Source organism: Erinaceus europaeus, chromosome 16, assembly GCF_950295315.1.
Source record: "Erinaceus europaeus chromosome 16, mEriEur2.1, whole genome shotgun sequence".
Lineage (NCBI taxonomy): Eukaryota > Metazoa > Chordata > Mammalia > Eulipotyphla > Erinaceidae > Erinaceus > Erinaceus europaeus.
This window is the reverse complement of record NC_080177.1, coordinates 55,659,204-55,683,144: the sequence shown is the minus strand read 5'-3', so window position 1 is coordinate 55,683,144 and position 23,941 is coordinate 55,659,204. Positions and strand designations below refer to the sequence as shown.

The 23,941-nt window shown below is 40.1% G+C and overlaps 1 protein-coding gene across 5 annotated transcripts in view; it reads left to right on the top strand.

Annotated features, from left to right (window-relative positions):
- FMN1 (formin 1) overlaps positions 1-23,941 on the top strand; it is a 446,009-nt gene that overhangs the window by 190,398 nt on the left and 231,670 nt on the right. For all 5 annotated transcript variants that reach the window (XM_007521682.3, XM_060175174.1, XM_060175177.1 and 2 more), the window contains 2 exons: positions 12,049-12,836; positions 18,488-18,638. In XM_007521682.3, coding sequence (XP_007521744.2) covers positions 12,049-12,836; positions 18,488-18,638 — 939 coding nt within the window. The remainder of the gene's footprint in view (positions 1-12,048; positions 12,837-18,487; positions 18,639-23,941) is intronic.

The following is a 23,941-nucleotide window of genomic DNA, read 5'->3' as shown; positions in this document are numbered from 1 at the left end:
CCCCCTCCCATTCTCACGTATCCTGGAGTGCTATGGTTACTCCTCCCCCTTCCCATTCTCACGAAAGCTGCTCCTATAAAAGCCCTTCTTCTTCACTCCGGTGTTCAGACGCAGGAAAGGTTACTGTGTGAGGCGGCCATTTTCACTACCTCCACGTGGCCCAACCTGCTTCTCTAGCACCCAACTCTGAGGTGCCAGCGCAAATAAAGATTTGTGTTCCCTCTTCGCTCCAGACCTCCTCTCTCTCTTCTCTGCGGTGTACAACAACACGTATCTTCCAAGTATATTCCTGAATGTAAAAGTTAACGTTTAAAAAATAATGCAGTTTTATGTGAATTGCATGTTCAACCATCAGTCTATTCTTAGAGCCCTTAAATGAGTCTCTTTGACCTCATCTGTTCATTTACATTCATGGGTGAGGTTGAATCACTTCTTTACATGAATTTGATAGTGTTGTCTTTCACATCCATACAGACCTTTCATAAGCTCTATTCTAAGAAAATTTAAATGACATATCAAGTCTTAGATGTAGAAATTATTAGCTTTAGAACTAGAGGAAGCCTTGCTAAGTATTTTAAACCTCTCATCTTAGTAATAAAGTAAGAATACTTGACTGAAAAAAATCAGGAGATAGCTGTGTGTCATCTGTTGTAGTACCTCCTCTGTCATTTCTGAGTGATTTTTACTCTTTTCTTTTTTTTTTAAACTTAATTTTTTATTGGGGGAATGAATGGTTTACAGTAAGTACAGTTGTTGGTACTTGTATAAAATTTACCATTTTTCTGAAAAACACTCTCATCCCCAACCTAGATCCTTCTCCACCATTGTGTACCAAGATCTGAACTCCCTCTGCTTCCCCAAGAGTCTTTTACTTTTGTGCAATATACCAACTCCAGTCCAAGTTCTACTTTGTGTTTTCTCTTCTGTTCTTATTTCTCAGCTTTTGTCCATGAGTGAGATCATCCCATATCCGTCTTTTTCTTTCTGGCTGATCTTACTTCACAGGACTCTTTCAAGCTCCAATCAGGGGTATAGTTAGTGTTTTATCTATTTTATTTATCATTTCAATAAAATTGCTATTGGTTTCATTAATGTTCCTGGTGATGTTCTTCTTTTTTATTTTGTAGACTTCTGCTCTGATTTTAACTATTACCTGGCTCCTACTGACCTTTGGATCTCTTTGTTGTTCCTTTTGTAGTTGGTTCAGTTGGCTTCTTAGATGCCAACTGATTTTATTAGTGATTTATTAGTGATTTCTCCCCTCTATTAATGTGGGCCTGTATTGCTATGAAGTTAGCTCTCAGGACTGCTTTTGCTATTTCCCATAGGGTTTGATAGCTGGTTTCTTCCTTTTTATTGATATTGAGGAAATTCTTAATTTCTTCTTTTAAAATTTAATTTAATTTATTTATAAAATAAAAATAGGAAATATCAACAAAACCATAGGATAAAAGGGGTAAAATTCCACACATTTCCCACCACCAGAGTTCCATATCCCATCCCCTCCATACATCCCCATACTCCCCTTTGGGACTATGGACCCAGGATCGTTATGAAGTGCAGAAGGTGGAAGGGTCTGGCTTCTGTAATTGCTTTTTTGCTGGACATGGGCATTGGCAGGTTGATCCATACTCCCAGCCTATTTCTATCTTTCCCTAGTGGGGCAGGGCTCCAGAGAGATGGGGTTCCAGGATACACTGGTGAGGCTGTCTGCCCAGGGAAGTCAGGTTGAGTTGGTGTCATGGTAGCATCTGCAATTTGGTGTCTGAAAAAGCATTAAGATATAAAGAACAAATTGTTTAATAATCTAGAACCTAAAGGCAAGAATAGAGCAGATGAGATTTGGAGTTTCCATTTTTGGAAAAGTTAGTAGGTCTGTTTTAGGTATATTCCAAGGGGCCTATGACTACTAATTTTTGACTGAGCCCGATAGCTAACATGCAGGTGAGCCAAAGGCATTACCTGGGGAGATGGTGTCAGGGTTGGAAATAGAACTAGAAAACTGGATCAGGGAAGAGAGTAGCTCCCAAATATGGAGAAAGTATATAAATACCATTAACTGTAAACCCCATCAGTTTGACCTAGGGCCCATATTCAGTGCAGGAGCCTGTGAAACCTCTGCATCCTTGTAGGTCTGAGTTCACATTCTGTGGTCATAGCTAGGAATGTTTAGGCTGCACTTATTGCCAGACCCATATTCCTCTAGTGGTAGAGGATTTGGTTCAACCTCCCCTTGGAGAATGGGGCAGTCCCTATCATTGTTGATCTGCATTGAGGGTGAGGTCCTATGGGGGCCCACATGGGCCCATTGTGTTGTTGCTGATGGAGATGACCAGTGACAGTGGGGAGAGATCTGTTAGAGGTCTAGGCCTACCATGTCTGTGTGAGAATCCTAGGATTCCCTAACGAGGGCCCTGGGAGATGAAGGGGTCTGTTAGTAAGCAAAAGAGCCATCATTAAAGTATGCTAGTCTTTTGCCCTTATCCCTTAATTTCTTTTTGACTTCTTCAGTGAATCATGTGTTATTCAGAAGCATGTTGTTTAGTCTTCAGACTTTGTGGGGAGTCTCTTTTCTTTTTGAATCATACCATCATAGTCTGACAAGATGCATTTTATGATTTTAATATTCACATATTTGTTTAGGCTGTCTTTGTTACCCAGCATATGGTCAATCCCTGTGAATCATCTGTATGACATGAGAAGAATGTGTGTTCATTTCTTTTGGGATAGGACGTTCTGCATACATCTGTTAGGTCCCCTGTGCCTCTTTATCTGGAAAACAATCCCACTACCAGCATTCTCACATAGCATGGGATGCATTAATGCAGAGAAAATACTTACAAACCGTGTAAGTAATATTCTCAACAAGTAGTACAACTTCTGTCATATTTACCATTGTCAGTTGGTATCAGTTAAAAATGTAGAGAGTATGAATTTAATTGTTTATTTTATTTATTCATTTGGAATATAGAGACAGAAATTGTGAAGGAAGAGGAAGGTAGAAAGTGAGTGAGAAAGAAACAGACACCTGCAACATGCTCCACCACTCATGAAGTTTCTTGCCTGCAAGTGGGGCCCAGGTCCTTGACCATTGTAACGCATGTGCTACTAGGTGTGCCACCCCTGGGTCCAGAGAGCGTGCATTTTTATATCAACCAGGATGTAAATCCATATGTCACCATTTCCCAACTCTGGGATCTTGGACAAGTTGATATACAACATTACTCAGAATGTATGTCCTTCAGAATTGCCCATTAATTTATGACACCTAGCAGCCTGACACATGTGTTGGGGAGGGGATAGTGTGTGTGTGAGTGTGTGTGTGTGTGTGTGTGTGGCGGAGTGGCTAGAATGTTGAATTTCGGACCCTGGGGTCCTGATTTTGATTTCCATCATGTGTACCCGAGTGATGGTTCTGGTTCTCTTTTTCTCTCCTTATTTCTCTCTCTTACGTTAAGAAATCAATTTAAAAAATTAATTATCAGAATGCCCAGCACACTCACTTCATGTTGGGTTAATTTCTTGCTATCCTGACTATCAGCATGGCAGAAGGCTTCTGAAGAAAGCTAGCACCATCTTATATACATGTAATTTAACTTTGTACTCTAGCCTCGCAGGATTTACTCTTGAAGTAAGTGCTATTTTGCCATTTTAATGTGTGTTTTTAATCCCCTTTCTTTTCCTGCTCCTCCCATTCTGTATATAGTTTCTCCCCCTTTATTGGGGGGGGGGGATTAATGATTTACAGTCAACAGTAAAATACAGCAGGTTTTACATGTGTAACATTTCTGTTTTCAACCCCGTTTAGGTCCTCCTCTATCATCATGTTCCAGGTTCTAAAGCCCGCCACCCCCACCACAGAGTATTTTACTTTGGTGCAATACACCAACTCTCTATCTGTTTTAGGCTTCTTTTTTTTTAATATTTATTTATTCCCTTTTGTTGCCCTAGTTGTTTTATTGTTGTAGTTATTATTGTTGTCGTCGTTGTCGGATAGAACAGAGAGAAATGGAGAGAAAAGGGGAAGACAGAGAGGGGAAGAGAATGATAGACACCTGCAGACCTGCTTCACCATATGTGAAGCGACTCCCCTGCAAGTGGGGAGCCGGGGGCTCAAACCGGGATCCTTATGCTGGTCCTTGCACTTCACACCAAGTGCACTTAACCTGTTGCGCTACCTCCCGACTCCCATGTTTTAGGCTTTATTTATTTATTCATTCATTTATGTGTGCATGTATGTGAGAGAGATGGGGGGGGGCAGAGCATCCTCTTGTTTTTTGTTTTTGTCTTTTAGATAGACAGGCAGGGAGAGAGAGAGAGAGAGAGAGAAAGAGACCATGTACCACAGCATCCTTCAATGCAGTGGGTGATGTGTTTGAATCTGGGCCATGTACATACCAAAGCAGCACACTGTCCAAGTAAGCTGTTTTACTAGCCCTAGAACATCACTCTGGCCCATACAATACCGGGCATGGAACTTGGGATCTCATGCTCGAGAGTCCAGCACTTTACCCACTGTCCCACCTCCTGAGTTCCCATTCCCTATTTCTTTATCTTTCCAGAAAAATTCTAATGACAGTTGTGCCTCATGTTGTCATGCTTCCCATGACAGCTTCTTAACTGTAAGATGAAATAATCTGTTTCAATAGAACAATTTGGTCACTTTATTACGATCAGCCACTAGAAACTGACAGTTTCTATCTAGCTCAATGTTATTCTTTTCTTTTACAGGGACTGTTTTAAATTTTATACTAAAAGGATAACTCAGCTAGGTAGGGGTTTAACTGAAGGCTTGAGCAATGTTCAAAAATGATACAGGAAAAACAAAAACAAACAAAAACTGAAAGCCCACATCCAAAGCCACAGAGCTATCTTCTTCTTGCCTTAACTTAGGAACTCAGCAAGGCTTGAGCGGCCCACTCTTCTTGATCCTCAGGTTCTGTTCCTTCCCTCTGCAGACCCTAAATGCTTTTATGAAGCATAGAAGGTTCTTTGTGCTCCTGTGCGATTCTTGGAGGTCATCTAAATTTTCCCAACCTATGCCTGTCAAATTTGAAAGAGTACCTAGAAAATGCAAACTGACTCATTCTGTATTACAGAAAACCTGAATTTGCACTGTCACAGGCAATATCCCTAAAAGAGTATGTTTATGGCAGCAAAATGCTAACAGGTGATTTTTTTTTTCCCCATGGTGGTTGGCACCATTGAGATGTCTTTCCCCAGTAAGCACTTTTTCACTTTTCCCTTTGACAGACATGTTTGTGGGGAACAGTCAAGGAAAAGTCTCTTTCACTTAGGTTTCAGTACAGTGTGTTCCTTTGATCGTATCTCTGAGCAGTGGTAATGAGGAGGATATTAAAAAATAATTAGGATTTTCTAGGGAAAGGGAGGACCAGTCTCCAAGGAGGTGGGGAGAGTTGTATAGAGCCCAGTTTTTAATCAGATTAGAATTACATATGTGGTTCAGTTCCAATGACTAGTTTATTATACTTTGGGAATAGCCTTTAAATGTACTGTGGAGAGAACATTTATCAACATTAAGAATTTTGGGCTGTTCAGATTCAGTAGAGCCAATATCAATTTTTAAAATATTTACATTTAACACATAAATCTGGAGACTTTATCTGAATTTTCTAGGCAGTAACAACTATAAAATCTCATTGTTCATGCTGTGCAGAGGACCATCAACTGAAAAGGGAAGCACATCTCTTTCTCTTAAAACAAACAAACAAACAAAAATTCCCAAGTCTGGGTGGGTAAAAGAGAGAGACACAAGGCTGTCTTAATTATTTAGGTATAAGAACTAATTCAGTTAATTTTGTTTTTATGGATCACTAGCTAGCCAAGCAATATGCAATATTCTAGAAGTTCAAACATGAATAAAGCTTGGTTTCCAACTGCCTGGAGGTTTTAGTTTTTGCAAAGAAGATAAATGGAAACTACTACACTGGAAGTTACTATTACACAGTCTAGAAAATCCTTTTTTAATTTTTATTTTATTTATTTATTAGAGACAGGGAAATTGAGAGGGGAGAGGGAGACAGAGGGGGAAAGAGACTGAGAGATACCTGCAGCCCTCTTCACTCACCACTTGTGAAGCTTTCCCCCTATAGGTGGGGACCAGGAGCTTGAACCTGGGTCCTTGAGTACTGTAATGTGAGCACTTAACCGGGCGTGTCACCTCCTGGCCCCTTAGAAAGTTCTTAATTGAGAAGATTCAGTCAAAAATGACTGAATTTTTCTTCAAGATTGTCCCTGGATGGCAATAAAAAGAATGGTTGTCTTAAGTAGGGGGGATAGTGTATTTACCCCCAAATATAGGGTTTAGAAACACAGCTTAAAATGTCCTGAGGGATTGCCCTTAAAATAGTGATTCATGTATTTTATGGTTATTCTTTTCAGTCAGAGTAGTTGAGATACCTCATGACTTCTGTGTTCCATGTCATTTACAGAACAATGTTGGTCAGTGTCTTCCCAGCCTTCAGGCAATCTATAAAAATAAAATTACTTAGAATTGTTTGTCCAAATTAAAATAGTTTTTTTTGTTGTTTAATTATTGTTTTTATTGATGTCATGGTTGTCGGATAGGACGGAGAGAAACGGAGAGAGGAGGGGAAGACAGAGGGGGAGAGAAAGACAGACACCTGCAGACCTGCTTCACTGCCTGCAAAGAGACTCCCCTGCAGGTGGAAGAAACAGCTTCCAGGAGCAGTGGATTCATAGTCCAGGCACCAACCCCAGTGATAACCCTGGAGGCGGAAAAAAAAAATAAAACAAAAAAAAGCCAAAGAACCCACGGGCACACCACTTGAGCTGTGTTGGAGCAGAGTAAAGAGTAAGAACTGTTACTGCTGATTTGACCCCTTAGGGAGCTTTATAGACTACACTGAAAGTGTACCATCTCAGAACACTTGAGTTATGATCTCTGAGGATGGCCCTGCCCACTCATATTTTTAGAAAACTATCTAGATATTTCTAATGGAGAATAGACTGAGATCCACTGTATTAAGTAGGTAAAAGTGGTAGCAATCAAGAAAAAAAAATACTGAAACAAGGGTTTTAGAGCTGCTCATTTAAATATTTTTAGTTTTAGACTTTTTTTTTTGCCTCCAGGGTTATTACTGGGGCTTGGTGCCTGCACAATGAATCCATTGCTCCTGGAGGCCATTTTTTTCCTTTTGTTGCCCATGTTTATTGTTGTCGGACAGGACAGAGAGAAATCCAGAAAGGAGGGGGAGACGGGGAGAAAGATAGACACCTGCAGACCTGCCTCACTTATGAAGTGACCCTCCCCTGCATGTGGGGAGCTGGGGCTCAAACCGGCATCCTTAAACAGGTCATTGCGCTTTTGTGCCACATACACTTAACCCGATGTGCTACTGCCCGGACCCCAATTTAAGACATCCTTATAAAGAGATGCAATAATAGTAGAATTGCAGGTAGGAAAAGAATCTGATTAAAAAGAAACAAGTTATGAGCAAAGGACAGTAGATAAAACTTGGAACTTAGAACACTAAAAAGATGTCCAACTTAGTACCCATCTTTCAAATAGTATGCTTTAGTGTATACAGATAAACAGAAACAGTATTAGCAGGAAGGAGAAGCTAAAGGCTCCATATGCCCCAAATGAGTATCTACCTAAAAGTAAGTGGAATGTTTGCAATAATTCTTGAGTACAAGTTTTATATTTAATATGAAAGTGAAAGAGAATAAAAATGTGTCAACGGGGTTTAAAAATATTTTGTTCTAGGGAGTCGGGCAGTAGCGCAGTAGATTAAGTACATGTGGCGCAAAGCAAGGACCGCCATAAGGATCCCGGTTCAAGCCCCCAGCTCCCCACCTGCAGGGGCATTAGTTCATAGGTAGTGAAGCGGGTCTGCAGGTGTCTCTCTTTTTCTTCCTCTCTCTCCATTTCTCTCTGTGCTATCTAACAACTACATCAACTACAACAACAATAATAACTAAAACAAGGGCAACAAAAGGGAAAAATAAGTACAAATAAATATGAAAAATAATTAAAAAAAACAAAACAGAAAACAAACAAAAAAACCATTTTGTTCTCCTTGTAGTCTTATTTGTAATTTTTTTTTATCTGTAATTTTGTTTCTTTATCAATACACCAGGTCACCTAAAGAGATTGTGTAGTGTGAAATGAGGGAAATGGCAAGGAAAATGCCTGGGGAACATTTTAGGGATGAGGAGGAGAATTCCACAGATTCATTTGGGAGAGAGCCAAGGGTTGGGGAGAGAAAAGTATATCCTTTAGAGAAAGAATCTCAGTGCATTTAACAATGTAGCTTGAGAGGTCAACATCACTGAAAAGTATAGAACAGGGACTTTGAATCAGATGGTAGATGCAGGAACTAGATGGGAAGGGAATGGATGAGAGCATCTGTAAAACATAAACTGTATGCTTTTTGTCCAAAACTTTGCTATGGGAAAAAAAAAAAAAGAGGTAGGGTGACCAAGAAGAATGATCAAAAGGGATTTAAGAAGGATTTGGGTATCTGTAGTTTTGCTTTAGGTGGATAGAACATGATACTAGAAGTGTTGAGAGTGGAAAGAGAATTGATCCAGCCACTATTTTCTGTGGTCTTTTTTTTTTTTTTCCATTTGTTTATTCCCTTTTGTTGACCTTGTTGTTTTATTGTTGTAGTTATTATTGTTATTGATGTCGTCATTGTTGGATATGACAGAGAGAAATGGAAAGGGGGAAGACGGGGAGAGAAAGATAGACACCTGCAGACCTGCTTCACCACCTGTGAAGGAACGCCCCTGCAAGTGGGGAGCTGGGGGCTTGAACCGGGATCCTTACTCCAGCCCTTGAGCTTTAGCGCCACCTGCGCTTAACCACTGAGCTACCTCCCGACTCCCTTTTCTGTGGTCTTTTAAAGACCAAAGAGACAATGAAAGCTTGATTATGTAGAATCTGCTATAGTCTAGACACACACATTCAATATGTTGCTTAATTTATATTATCTCCTTTACTTCTCATGCCTGCCTTATGAGGTAGATTATGCCCCCCCCCCCCATTTCATTACAAGGAAATTGCTGGAGAGAGAGAGGCTAGATATCTACTCAGTATCTCTCTACCCACCACACTAAGGAAAAGGACCTACCAAGTCACCCAGATGATAGATCTACACATTTTAGTAGACTCAGAAGATCATTGAGTAATAAATGGATCCCAGAGCCTAGGCTATAGAAAACAACCAGTTTGAGAAGGTGAAAATTCACCTGCCAGTCCTCAAAACTTTTTTATTAACAGAATTTGACTGTCCAGCACAATGGTTAGATTGTCAGTGTGATCTCAGCTTCTTGTGGAAGGCTAGTTGGGGAGCAACAAGCAATAGTTACTTTTCAGTGGTAGAACTGAACTAGTCACTATAATCAAATTAAAATGCTGGCAGGTAATTCTGGGTAGATAGAAATCAGGGCTAGGATGTGGGTGAAAGTGTGTAGGAGAGAAAGGATGGGTATGGGGATAATATGATGTTGAAATGGAGATTATCTGAACCACATAGTTGAATAATGCTCTTAATTACCTTCAGATAATTGGTAGTAGGATCATGAAAGATTGGGTAAATCTTTTGTATTCACACAAAATATTGTTTATTGAACTGTTCGAGCCCTTTCTTAAGTCATGTGCTTGTCACTTTACAAAGCATCGCTATTTGGAAAGAGTTTGGAATGACTTGATCAGGCTGTTATATTACTGCTACTAATGGTCATATTAGAGCAAGAAATGGCAACTTTATCAGAACTTATGCTGTCCCTTGGCATAATACCTGCTGCAATGTACAAAATATCTTTAACTTTTACATACTAGAGAAGACTCACTAGTATCCTCAGGCTACAGTTGCAGAAACTCAGGCTTGATAACACTTAAGTTTCCTGCCAGGATCTAGAAAGCAGCTAAATGATGAAAAGTAATATGAACTTAGCTCACTCATTTGACCAAGTTGCATCAGGGCTTCCAGATCCTCATATTATTCTTGTTTCTAGTTCTGCTAGCTATAGTCATTTGGAGAGTGGTTTGCAAGTCAACAAGCAAAAATGAAAGCAAAAAACTTTCTTAGCCTTTAGTTAAAAATTAACTCTCCCATTTTTTCTTCCTTCTTCTCCCTCTCCCTCTCATTTCCTCTTTCTTTGTCTTTCCCTTTTTTTCCCCATCTCTAGGGATTCATTGCTTTGAGCTGACTCTTTTTTAAGTATTTATTTCATTTCCTTTTGTTGCCCTTGTTTTATTGTTGTTGTCATTGTTGTTGGATAGGACAGAGAGAAATGGAGAGAGGAGGGGAAGACAGAGAGGAGTAGAGAAAGATAGACACCTGCAGACCTGCTTCACCGCCTGTGAAGCAACTCCCCTGCAGGTGGGGAGCCGGGGGCTCGAACCGGGATCCTTACTCTCTGGTCCTTGAGCTTTGCACCACGTGCGTTTAACCTGCTGCGCTACCACCCAACTCCCCTTTTTTTTAACTAGAAAGGCAGAAAGGCTGGGGTGGGGTGGGGTGGAGGGGGGACAGAGAGAAAGAACCAAGTCCTCAAAGCTTCCTCTAGTGCAGTGAGAACTAGGTTCAAGTTGAAAGTCACCTTAGTGAAAAGAGACTGTCTTCCTGTCTTTTTCTCCAACCAGTAAGAACATTCTTTACGGGGCCATGTGATAGCACAACTAATAGAACACACGTCACAATGTGCAAGGACCTGGGTTCAAGCTCCTATTTCCATCCCGTCGGTAGGGAGGCAGCGTCACGAATGGTGAAGCAGTGCTGCAGGTGTCGCTTTGTCTCTCTTCCTATCTACTCCTTCTCTCTCAATTTCTTTCATCCTTTATCCTAAATAAGTAAAATAAATCATGAAAACATTTCTCTATATTTTCAGTGCAAAAAGATCTGCACTCATACATACTTATCTTCTAGATAATCATGAGCTAAGCTCATATTGAAAGTATTATTTGGCTTGAAAAAGGTGCTTGGGCCAGAGATTATGAATATAGCAGTTGCAGTGGATTTTATCCATCTGTCAGTACTAGGTACTGGCTGTACTAGCTGGCAGGATACAGAAATAAAGGCAGGAACTGTCTCTGATTTCATCTTTAGTATTCATAATCTGGTGGAGGAGATTAAATAAATTCACAATAAATATTTAATTATAGTCAAATTGAATTTTGGAAACTCTAATAGAATTATAAATTTGACCAGTTCCTAGTTAACTATAATGGGCTAGATAACTTTGGATGCTGGAAAATGAATTAGCAGCTGAGAGAACACCAACACCAGCTCTCTGCTAACAAGTGTAAAATCATAGATTTAAGGCATTGAAATAACTGGGGGCAAATATTTAAGAGGAAATGTATCATAAAATAATGTTAAAATTTGAGTATGCAAAGGAGAGCAATAGGAAATCTTAACATTCTAGTTTCCTATGCATTTAGCTATTTTACTGTGTTACTAATGATCATGAAATATGCAAATGCTGGTGGAGGGCCACATTGAGAATATGCTTGTGATGTCAGGGCTTCTTACACCTTTTTTTTTTTTTTTTTTTTTTTTGATGTTTTGGCTTCATACCTCCACAGAGGAGACATTTTATGGATTGACCATGAGAATAGCAGCTCCAAGTCTGAGGGAACGCCTAATCTATTTTCTTTCTTATCGTTTTCTTTCTTCAAACCCAAACCAGAAGTTAACAAAGCCCTATCCAGTCGTGTGCAGACCTTTATTAAAAGTTCTGTTTTGTATTCGACATTAAAACCAGGTGGAAGTTCTTAGGTGACAGTCTTACTTGAAGCCTTAATCCATGGCAATCATGCCCTGTGAGCTCAGATTGGATGGAATTACACTTCCACTCTGACTGCTTAAATCCTTGGAAAATTCATAAAGTGAAATTCATACCCAGTTGGAGGCTCAAAAAGCTGTCTATCTTTCTCTGGCCTTATAAGGAACAGGGGTTCCAGGCACTTAAGGTGCCACGGGGATGGTGCTGACTTCATTTCTGATAGTCCTTTTTCTATTCTCATAATTTGCTTTCCCACTCCTCTCCCTCCAGGCTCAGTTTGAACTCCAGGCCTTTCATATCCGGGGTGAGCATGCAGTGCTAATAGCAAGGCTGGAAGAAACCATCCAACATCTCAAGCAGGAGCTTGAACACGGGTGGCGCGGGGGCTGTGAAGAAATGAGGGATGCGTGTGTCTCCACAGATGGTGACTGTCCCCCCAGAACCTACAGGAATGTGTGCATCCAGACAGACAGAGAGACATTCCTCAAACCCTGTGAAGGTGAAAACAAGACAACCAGAAGTAACCAGATCATCCCCAAAAAGCTAAACATCTCCACTTTAAGTCAACTATCTCCCCCAAATGACAACAAAGACGTTCATACTCCCTTTCAGCCTGTGGACAGCATCTCATTAAATCAACAGAAGACCTCATCTCCTCCTCCTGCACCCCCTCTCCCAGTAGCCACTCCCCCCCCTCCTCCTCCCCTCTCTCCTGGACTTGAACTTTTGCCGCCAGCACCTCCTCCACCACCACTACCCCTTGTGAGTACTGGACCACCGCCACCACCACCGCCACCACCACTTCCACCACCTCTGCCTCCAAGCTCTGGGCCACCCCCACCACCTCCCCCACCACCGCTTCCTAACTGCCCACCTCCACCCAATAGTGGGGGGCTACCACCTGCTCCAGGACCCCCAGGACTTGCACCCCCACCTCCTCCTGGACTTTTCTTTGGTGTCAGCCCTTCTTCTAGCCAGTGTCCTCGGAAGCCAGCTATTGAGCCCAGTTGTCCCATGAAGCCTTTGTATTGGACTAGAATACAAATAAGTGATAAGAGGTAAGCTCGGCGCCCCTTCATCATACACCCTACCCATTGCCAGCTTAGGAATTCTTGGGACTGTGCACAAATGACCTTTATTCTGATCAGCACACTGTCTGCACCACTTAGCACTCATCCTCAGATATGTTGGGTAAACACAGTTGGAGAATTTTAGTGAGCATGTCTTTACCTGGTCTTCTTATATGACTCAGGTAATGGATTGATGCTGAGAGAGGGGCTGTGTTCTGTCAAATTCTTATCTAAGACAAATGTTTCATTTTATAGGGTAGAGAAGGACGCAAGTATGTTTTAGGGCCTGCTCCAGCATTCCTGCCATTAGTGAGCAAAGACACTGTACCAGTATCCATATTGTAGGTTGCTGATCATAGTTAGAATATCTGTATTATCTTAAATGCCATCAGAAACCCTATGGCCCTATGGCCTGGATGTTTAACAGATATGTAGAGTATTTTATTAAAAAAACCAGACATAGCTGAGTCATTAGCTCTTTGGATCAGAGAGGAGTCCTAAGATGAAAATTCTGAACTCTGGTTCTCTTGGCTATTGTATGCCCTCAAGCATCTTGTATGACCTGTTAGCCTGAAGGGAAAATACCAATGCATAGATAGTTAAAAGCCATTTTCTATCTGCAGAGCTAGATAAGCTGTGTCTATAAGCACAAGATGTGGTTGCTTGGAATCTTCCTTTCAGACAGATTTGAATCTGCTTTATTGTGCTTCATTTTAAAGTGTGTCGAGAGAACAGAGTGACATTGAGTTGCTTCTTGACCAGCCTCTAAGGCTTGAAATTTATTTGCAAAGAACAGTAATAGAGAACACTTAGAGTGAAAAAAAAAAAAAGGCTTCATTTTTTAAAAAAAACTCATTCCCTAAGTCAAGATACGACGACAGGCTTTTCAAATAATATAATTTTTGTTTCTGGGGAGAAGGCAGGATATTGAACAAAATAACCTACAATTTCCAATTATATAGCAATATGAAATCACTATGGGATTGGGGAGTACCTAAAAACTAAGCATATGGTGAACTAAGATTATTATGTACTTTATAATTGGTCTCTTTCCAAGTAAGGGCCAAGAGTTTACTTCTGGAAGATCCTAAAACTTTTTTTCTTTTAACTGCTGATACTTTTTAATTTTCTAAATGAATAGCTAAAAAAAATATAAAGTAATCCTGAAATAACTTTCTCCTATTAACTAAAATATTAGCATATCTTTTCCCCATTTGAGACTGATGGCTCCCCTTAAGAAATGACTTCCCAGAATACATATTTGGAACCATGTTTCTGTATTAGTGAACATGAAGTCATTTCTGGGTGATGACTCCCACCTGCCAGTCCTGGAATAGTGTGTTCCAATATCAGGCAGAGCTATGCAGCACTTGTATCTTAATAGCTACCTCTATTTTGTCCCCCCAAAGACTTCATGAACAGTGAATACCATAACTTACAGCTGTGGTAGCAGAGTACCACAGGGAAATATGGACCCTACGCTCACTGTGCAAGGTGGGACAAAGGCAAGATGGAGATAGAAGCTTTGTATGTGTTTTCTCCTCTTTATATAAGAAGGTGATTGAACACTTGAGTTCATCTTGGTTTCACCATAAATTGAGGGCTTTGGTTTTGAGCAAAAGGTAGAAGAATAGAGGCATGTTCTTCCATGAGTAGAGACATTAGGAGAACCCTGCACAGTGAAAATGATAGCTCTGAACCTGGGCTTGGGGTGGACTGAGGTGGCTGCCACCACACAGCTAGTCTGTCTTATTGTGGGTTCTGCACAGTATTGTTGGATCTCAGAGCATGACTGCTATGTTTCAACTAAAATGTAGTACTTATTGTTGGGCAAAGTTAAGCTGACCTGGAATATGTTCTACTTATGTTATTTTAATATTTGAACAATGGGAGGCTAAGCAGCTTGTGTAATAAGCACATACACTGTTGGTCTTGATGTTCTAAAGGATCAGGATTGAAACATATTTTCTTTTCTTTTTTATTTAATTTAATTTACTTATAAAATAAAAAATAGAAAATATCAACAAAACCCTAGGATACGAGGGGTAAAATTCCACACATTCCCCACCACCAGAGTTCCATATCCCATGCCCTCCACTGGAAGCTTCTCTATTCTTTTATCTCTGGGAGATCCCAGGATCATTATTGGGTGCAGAAGGTGGAAGGGTCTAGTAATTGCTTTTTTGCTAGACATGGGTCGATCCATACTCCCAGCCTGTTTCTGTCTTTCCCTAGTGGGGCAGGGCTCCAAAGAAATGGGGTTCTAGGATACATTGGTGAGGTCATCTGCCCAGGGAAGTCAAGTTGGCATCATGGTAGCATCTGCAACTTGGTGTCTGAAAAAGCATTACGATATAAAGAAAAAAGTGTTTAATAATCTGGAACCTAAAGGCAATAGTAGAGGAGATGAGATTTGGGGTTTCCATTTTTGGGAAAAGTTAGTTAGTGGGTCTGTTTTTGATATATTCCAAGGGGCCCATGACTTTACTAATTTTTGCCTGAGCCCAATAGCTAAAAGGCAGGTGAGCCAAAGGCATTACCTGGGGAGATGGTGTGAGGGCTAGAAATAGGACTAGGAAGATGGATCAGGGCAGAGAGTAGCTCCCAAATAGGAATAAGTATATAAACACCTTTAAATGTCAACCCCATAGATTTGATCTGGGGCCTGTATTCACTGTACTCATTGCTGGACCAGTTTTCCTTGAGTGGTAGAGGATTTTGGTCTAACCTCCCTTTGGAGAATGGGACAGTCCCTACCATTGTTGATCCACATTGAGGGCAAGGTCTTATTGGGGCCCACATAGAGATCCGTTATGTTGTTCCTGATGGAGTTGACCAATGACAGTGGAGAGAGGGAGCTGTTTAGAGGTTCTCTAGAACAGGAAAGAGGCATTTAACAAAAGAGAAATCTTCATCTAGTTTCTTTTTCAGCTTCCGAAGTATCTCCTTAGTGTATACCATCTAAGTGTGTTATCTTAATATTTCTGCCTCCTTTTCTCTTGAGGTACTCCCTCCTTTTCTCTTGAGTCAGAAGTATATGTTCACTGGTCATAATAGTGCTGACCACTATAGCAGATAGTGCATAGTAATGATGTCCTTATTAATTCTAGTTGCTGCAAATTCTTCCCCTCCCCTGCTATTGAAAATGGCTTTTCTCATAGAAATAACACTGTAGATGGTGATGAGGTGTTGTCCCTGGCTTCCAAAGGGAATGTACTACATAATATGGGTGAGTTATATAGCGCTACTCATGTTGGCTTGAGCTCAAAGTTCTTGGTGGTGAGGCCAAGAGTTGGGACACCTGTAGGAGGGGGTTGGAGGTATGATGAACAACCAGTCTTCTGCATCAAATCCTCTCCCTCTAGGCATCTTCTCCTCATATTCCCAGAGTCTTTGTGAGGCACAGAGCAGCAGTCCTTAATAGACTGTGGGCCAAAATTCCCTGACTCTTTTTCTCTCATCAAGATGCCCCTTCCTGACTGTAGCTGAGATAAACATTTATCACTGATGCTGTCATTGTTTCAAATTAAAGTTAAATGAGTAACAGGGAGATGGTTTGGCCTAGCAAAGAGCACATAAATGTACTTCATTAGGAACATTCTAGTGTTGGATGATGATCCCACAGGTATTCATTATATCATAACACCTTATAACTCACATATATTGCATATGTGCTTTTGTGAATATATTACAAGAAATGTATTTTTTTAAGTGAAGAGAAGTAAATGAAACCAGAACTTAGGATATCATACTCTATAGTAAAATTTGTAAATGCTGGTATAGAAAGTCAATGATGTAAAGTCTTTGAACATTAAAAAAAAAATCACCTTACAGTATAAAAAATGTATCCCACAATGACCTTGGGTCCATACTCCCAGAGGGTTAAAAAATTGGAAAGCTATCAGGGGAGGGGATGGGATATGGAGTTCTGGTGGTGGGAACTGTGTGGAGTTGTACCCCTCTTATCCTATGGTTTTGTCAATGTTTCCTTATACGAAATTTTAAAAAATGAAAAAAAATGTATCCCACTAGTAACTAATTTGGTTTTCATTGAGCAAATATGCTTTTAAACAAAAGTAAATACTTCTAGGTATGGTGAGTAAAACATACCAAGTATGCTTGAAAACCAAATGTGTAGCTCAGACATAGTTTTCTGTCTTATGAGCCGTAAGAGTTTAAAAATAGGGTAGTGTGAATTAAGGAAATAGGCCCTGAGAACAAAATGTGTTCTGAACTAAAAGAACTTTTGATAGTAACCTGAGTCAGCTCTCAGCCACAGTTCTTTGGTGTTGAATTTTCCAAATCTCTTTCCTTCCTCTTAGTTTCAAAACCAGGGTGCTCCCGTATTTGTTTGTTTAAGACACAATCTTCTCATGGCTGCTTTCGTGGAAATTTCTTTTGGGGCTGGTGAACAGGAGTGTTAAGTTTGTTTTTATTGTTAGTAATGTTCTTAGGATAAAGTATTATAAATCAAATATTTCTTTTCTCTTTTTTCTCTCCCTTCCCTCCTTCCTTCCATCCATCCATCCTTTCTTTCTTTCTTTCTTTCTTTCTTTCTTTCTTTCTTTCTTTCTTTCTCTTTCCTTCCTTCTTTCCTTCCTCCCTCCCTTCCTCCCTCCCTCCCTCCCTTCCTTCCTTCCTTTTTCTTTTTTCCTTTCCTTTCTGTCTTTGTCTTTATTCCCTTATTATTTATTTATTTATTTAGTGACCAGGGTTATCACTGGGGTTCAGTGTTTGTATGACTGCACCATTCCCAGTGGCCATTTTTTTTTAATAGAGGGAGAGGTAGAGAGAAGGAGGGACACCTATAATAATACTTCACTCCTTCCCTCCTGCAGGTGGAGACTGAAAACTTGAAACTGCGTCCTTGCGCATAGTAATAATGTGTGTGCTTTACCCAGCCTGAAATCAAGTATTTATAATTGGATCTAGGCTGCTTACATTTTATGAGTACTATATATTGAGATGACCTCAGATGCTCTTGAAAAACATTTTCAAAACTAGTAGAAGAAAGCTAGAAGAGAGAGTAAATTATTACCTTAGTATTCCACTTAAGAACTAACCCTCCCCTAGGAAGACAGAATAGTAGATATGTGAAATACTTTCATGCCTGAGGCTCTTCAGTCCCAGGTGCAATCCCCCACACTACTTCAAGCCAGAACTGAGCAGTGCTGTGGTTGGTGTCTGTCTGTATGTCACTCTCCCTCCTTCCAACTCTCTCTTTTTCTCCTCTCCCCCTTTGTATCTCTCTCATTAAAATAAAATATTAAAAAAAAAAAACCAACCTATTAGTGTCTTAATTTTTCAACCTTTATGTGATGTCCAGTTTCACCCACCATGGAAAGGCCACAGATTAAGGCAGTTTACATGGCTTTAGCAAAACTAATTCCAGAATTTTTGGTCTAGATCTCTGACTGTATCTAAGAACCATTTATTTTTGTAAATGTCTGCTTGTTTTCAAGTTCTAAAATGCATTTTAACTTTTTAGGGAAAAAAATGTGTAGTACAAAAATGCATTTGCCTTACTAGGGTTGTATATGCTTGGCTTTTACATGAGTTAAAACATTAATTAGATTTAATTGTGTTCTATTATCTCCTATTTTGATTCTCAAGTTTAACTTGTCATTTTCTCTTTTAAGCCAAAATGCTACACCAACCTTGTGGGATTCTTTAGAAGAACCTGATATTCGGGATACAAGTGAATTTGAATACTTGTTCTCCAAAGACACAATGCAGCAGAAGAAAAAACCTCTGTCAGAAACCTATGAGAAAAAAAATAAGGCCAAAAAGGTACAGAATACAGTAATTGTTATAATCTTATTATATATGTGTGTGTGAAAATCAGTGTTTTGCTAGTTCTCCCTTATTTCAAAAAATAAATAAATAAAAATAGAAATGTTTTGGGAAGGTTTTGAGTCACAGTTGATAGAAATGAGCCAATAGTCTGAGAAATCAGTGCTGGCTATTTTGGTCATATCATCCAAATTTTCAGACTGTTTTCTTTTTAATCTGGACCTTTTTTCATCTGTGTATTCTTTTTGAAATTATAAAATTTAATTTTATCTCTGTATTCTTTTTTGAAATTATAAAATTTAATTTGGAATTTTGTAGCAGTTGTCTATAGTTTAAGATTACACTCCTTTTTTTTTTTTTTTTTTGCCTCCAGGGTTATTGCTGGGGCTCGGTGCCTGCACTACGAATCCACTGCTCTTGGAGGCCTTTTCTCCCCCCCCCCCCTTTTGTTGCCCTTGTTGTTGTAGCCTTGTTGTGGTTATTATTGTTGTTGTGAATGTCGTTTGTTGTTGGATAGGACAGAGAGAAATGGAGAAAGAGGAGGGGAAGACAGAGGGGGAGAGAAAGAGAGACACCTGCAGACCTGCTTCACTGCCTGTGAAGCGACTCCCCTGCAGGTGGGCAGCCTGGGGCTGGAACCGGGATCTTTCATCTGGTCCTTGCGCTTTGTGCCACGTGCGCTTAATCCGCTGCGCTACAGCCCGACTCCCCTTTGTAAAGTCCTGCGCTACAGCTTCCACTCCTTTGTAAAGTCCTTCATGTAACAGATAATTATTAGGGGGGTTATTTTTGCTAGTTTTTTTTTTTTCCATCTTAGGCCCATGCTGTACAGGATGCTTACTATTAACCATATGTGGTTATTTATATTTAATTGATCAAATTAGATTCAACCATGCATTAGTAGTAAATACTTTTCAGGTTTGTTCCTATGGTCAGTGGCTACCACAAAACTCAAAAAACTAAACAAACAAACAAACAAACAAATAACATAGCTATCATTATACAAAGTTATATTGGATAACTTCTGAACACATATGTTGATGGAAAAAAAAAGTCCAGGGGCTGGGACGATAGCTTAGTGGTTTATACAGCAGACTTGATATCAGAGACCGTCTAGGTACTAGGTTCATTCCCTGTCACCTGCACAAGCTAGAGCTGAGTATGCTCTGGTCGGTCAGTCTCTCCACCCCCCCATATCTCTCCTTCTCCACACTCTCTCTCTCAATCTCTTTAATTCTTTTAACAAAATACTTGATAAATATTTTTTATAAATTTATATAAATAATCATTTTTAAGAATTAAGAGATTTTTGTGAAAGGTTGAAGATCCGTTCATGTACTTTGGAGTTTACACTAAAAACCAGCATTAAATATTTTAATGTTTTCATCATGTGGTAGGGCAAAGCAAATGGAACCAGCTTTGGCAGAGTAAGGAGTGGAGCCAGTCATTGTCAGATAAGAGTGTTTAGGAAAGACATCAGTGAGAAGGAGACTTCTGAGTGAGATGGCTTGAGGCATTGACATCCAAGGGCACCATCCATTTGTCAGTGAACAAGTTCAAGATTTTCAAGCAATCTGATGTATAGTCAAAGCACAGCACTGACTGACTCCTGAGTCAGAGTGCTCCTTTTGTGTCTTTGTCCTCTCAACATGAGCTAATGTTTGCTCATGTTGGAATTCTAAGTCATTATTAAAGGAAGTGATAGGTGTACAAGATTCAGTGCTCAACACAGTGCCTGGCACTTAGTATACTCAAGTGAGAGCTCCCTTTATTCTGCTACAGTTTCAACTTCTTCTACTATTTCTCTGCATTATTCTTAGGATACAGTTATACATGGTGTGGAGGAAAAAAATATTGCTAAACCCTTCCTGTCTGAGTTCTGTTGGTATGCTTCTAAATTCTGCTTATAAGGCCTTCTGTTTTGATCATCACATTAGGTTCGCTTGTATTACTTACTATGTGGTCTATTTATATAATCCCTGTTTTACCTGGGTCCTGCCCTGCCTGCAGGGTATTGGTTTAATCTCCACTGGTTAGATGGAAGCTTTCTATGTTTTGTTTGCACTCTTTTTTTTGCTCCGCCCCCTCTCCTAGTCATTTTCCTTTCCCATGTTACTTCCGGTGAAGAGATGCATAAAAGGCAATGTATCTGATTAATAAACGAGATACTGCTTCCCAGCTCAGCCATGAGTCCCTGGTCATCTCTCTACCACCCGTGAAGCTAGGCCAGCCTGGCAGATGGCGCCTGAACAGGGACTGGCAAGTTCCACAATCACAAATTCAGCTGCAGACAGCACTGTGTAGACTTCTTCATTTAGTATCTTGGAGGAAGAGTGGGTTCCTGGAACCAGTTCTCCATGGGTACTGAAGATTGCATGGCTTGGTTCTGTATTGATACTGGTGCTAGTTCTATGTTGATGTTGGTTCTTGCACCTGTGTTAGTGTGGGCTGGTGTTGTCTTGTTCTCAGCAATACTTACTTCCTTCTATGAAGCAACATCACCAATATTTTGATTCTACTTGAACTATCAGGATGTTATGAAACACAAATCTAAGGAGATTTGAGGAAGTGTTATAATATGGAATTATCATCGCTGTATTCTTAAACTAAAGTCTGGTGTTTTCATTGGTTTATAACTCAAGTAATCTTTAAGATTATTAAACTAGTTGCATCTTAGAGGAAAAGAGTGAAAAAGACTGCATGCATTCTGTGAATAAAATTAGATTTTTCTCAATGACTGGAATTGTGAGTGAAAAATCATAATCATATTTTTTTAACCTCTCAAGAACATTGGAATTGTGTTTTCATGAGGAAAAAAAGTGATCCCAGTAATCATTAAAAAACTTCCAAAGGTATATTTGCATAAATCAATTTAAACAGTCTATTAAAGCAATCAATTGTCGAAGAAGTTAACTGGTATAACTGTAAAATATATTCCTATGAAGTTAGATTCATGTGAGATAGGAGTAAGTGTGCTTTATGGGCTGGCTGACCCTCCATGGAAATAGTCTTTTGCTTCTATACGAGTGGTAAAGGCAAGTCTCAATACTCCAAAGCTTGCTTCACTCTTCCTTATTCATCAAGCCTTCTCTGACTAGCCAGGAGTCCCACTTAATGTTTTATTATGCAATATCATCTTAAGTTCACTTTGTTCTCTCCTTCTTCTCAGACTGCTATTTTTCTTCTTTCTCTCTGTCTCTCTCTGTCTGTCTGTCTCTCTCTCCTTGGTAACATGTTGTTTATCCTTACAACTAATTATTTCTGTTTTGGTGAATGAGTACTTTTAGAACATGTACTTGTTTTCAAAACATCAAAGCATTTGGTCATTTACTCGCGTATTTCTTATCTTATAATTGCCTGTTTGTTTTGTTTTTCTGTCCAAGGGGCAAATACCCTGTGTGAACTCTTTAATCGTTTCTGGATAGTGAAGTTGCCTTTACTCCATATAATTTTTGTTACATGAGTCTCTATTTCCTTTTTTCCGTTTTTTCTTTAAGTGGAGATATAAAAGAATATCTACTAGGCTTTATGGCCTTGAGGTTTCTTGGAGCTTTCAATGGGCTTTCTGACCTCCCTTAAAATGGAGATTATATATTTAAAATATTCACTGCCTGTGAAGCGACTCCCCTGCAGGTGGGGAGCCAGGGGTTCAACCCTGTATCCTTAAGCCAGTCCTTGCAACCTGCTGCACTGCTGCCCAGCTCCCTCTTTCTTTCCCTCCCTTCCTTCCTTCCTTCCTTCCTTCCTCTCTTCCTCTCTCTCTCTCCCCTCTCCCCTCTCTCCTTCCATCCTTCCTTCTTTCCTTCCTTCCTCCCTTTCCTCCCTTTTCCTTCCTTCCTTCCTTCCTTCCTTCCTTCCTTCCTTCCTTCCCCTTTCTTTCTTTCTTTCTTTCTTTCTTTCTTTCTTTCTTTCTTTCTTTCTTCCTTCCTTCCTTCCTTCCTTCTCTCTTTCTTTCTTTCTTTCTTTCTTTCTTTCTTTCTTTCTTTCTTTCTTTCTTTCTTTCTTTCTTTCTTTCTTTCTCTGCCTGTGAAGCCACTCCCCTGCAGATGGGGAGCCCAGGGTTCAAACCAGGATTCTTAGGCTGGTCCTTGCAACCTGCTGTGCTACTGCCCAACTCCCTCTTTCTTTCCCTTTCTTCCTTCCTTCCTTCCCCGCTCCCACTCTCTCTCTCTCTCTCTTTCTCTGCCTGTGAAGTGACTACCTGGCAGGTGAGGAGTGGGGCGTTAGAACTGGGATCCTTACACAGGTCCTTGCAACCTGCTGTGCTACCAGACTCCTCTTTCTTTCCTTCCTTCTTTCCTTCCTTCTTTCCTTCCTTCCTTCCTTCCTTCCTCCCTCCCTCCCTCCCTCCCTCCCTCCCTCTCTCTCTCTCTTTCTCTCTCTTTCTTTCACCAGAGCACTGCTCAGCTCTGACTCATGGTGGTGTGGGGAATTGAACCTGGGACTTTGGAGCCTCAAGCATGAGAGTCTCTTTGTACAACCATTACGCTATTTACCCCTGCCCTCCTTTTCCCTTAAAATAAAGATGAAAGTGAATTTTAGAGACTGTGAGAGCCCAGGTTTTTTACCATAGGAAGCCAAGTCTTGTCAGCTTACTCACAGAATGGTTCCCATACAAAATGGCAAGGAGAACCCTTACCAACAAATATTTTTAGTAGCTCAAAAAGAGTATATGTTGTAGATTTTTAAAACCTGAATTTCTGAATTTTCTCTATTGTTGTTCAACCAAACTAACACATATATATAAGGATCTTGTCAATGAAATTGGTTGTCATCTCTGTTCATTCATGGTTCCAAAATAGCTACCAGCATTGTGAAAATTCTGCTGAACTTAGGTAGTACTTTCTAGTCTCATCTTTTTAAAAATATATATATATATTTTATATTATTTATTCCCTTTTTTATTGTTGTAGTAATTGTAGTTGTAATTATTGATGTCGTTGTTGGATAGGACAGAGAGAAATGGAGAGAGGAGGGGAAGACAGAGGGGGAGAGAAAGATACCTGTAGACCTGCTTCACTGCCTGTGAAGGGACTCCCCTGCAGGTGGGGACCCGGGATCCTTATGCCGGTCCTTGTGCTTTACCCCACGTGCACTTAACCTGCTGAGCTAACTGCCCGAATCCCTCTAGTCTTATCTTCTATAGGAGCCTCGGAAATTACTGCAATTGGTTGAAAGTAAACAGATACATAAATCCTTTATCTGGTCAGGGATGCTGTTTTGTATCACCATGTACTGTAAGAAATAGAAAGAACCTTGCTGATGACCTAATGCAATATCTTCTTTCGGCATTTGAGAAG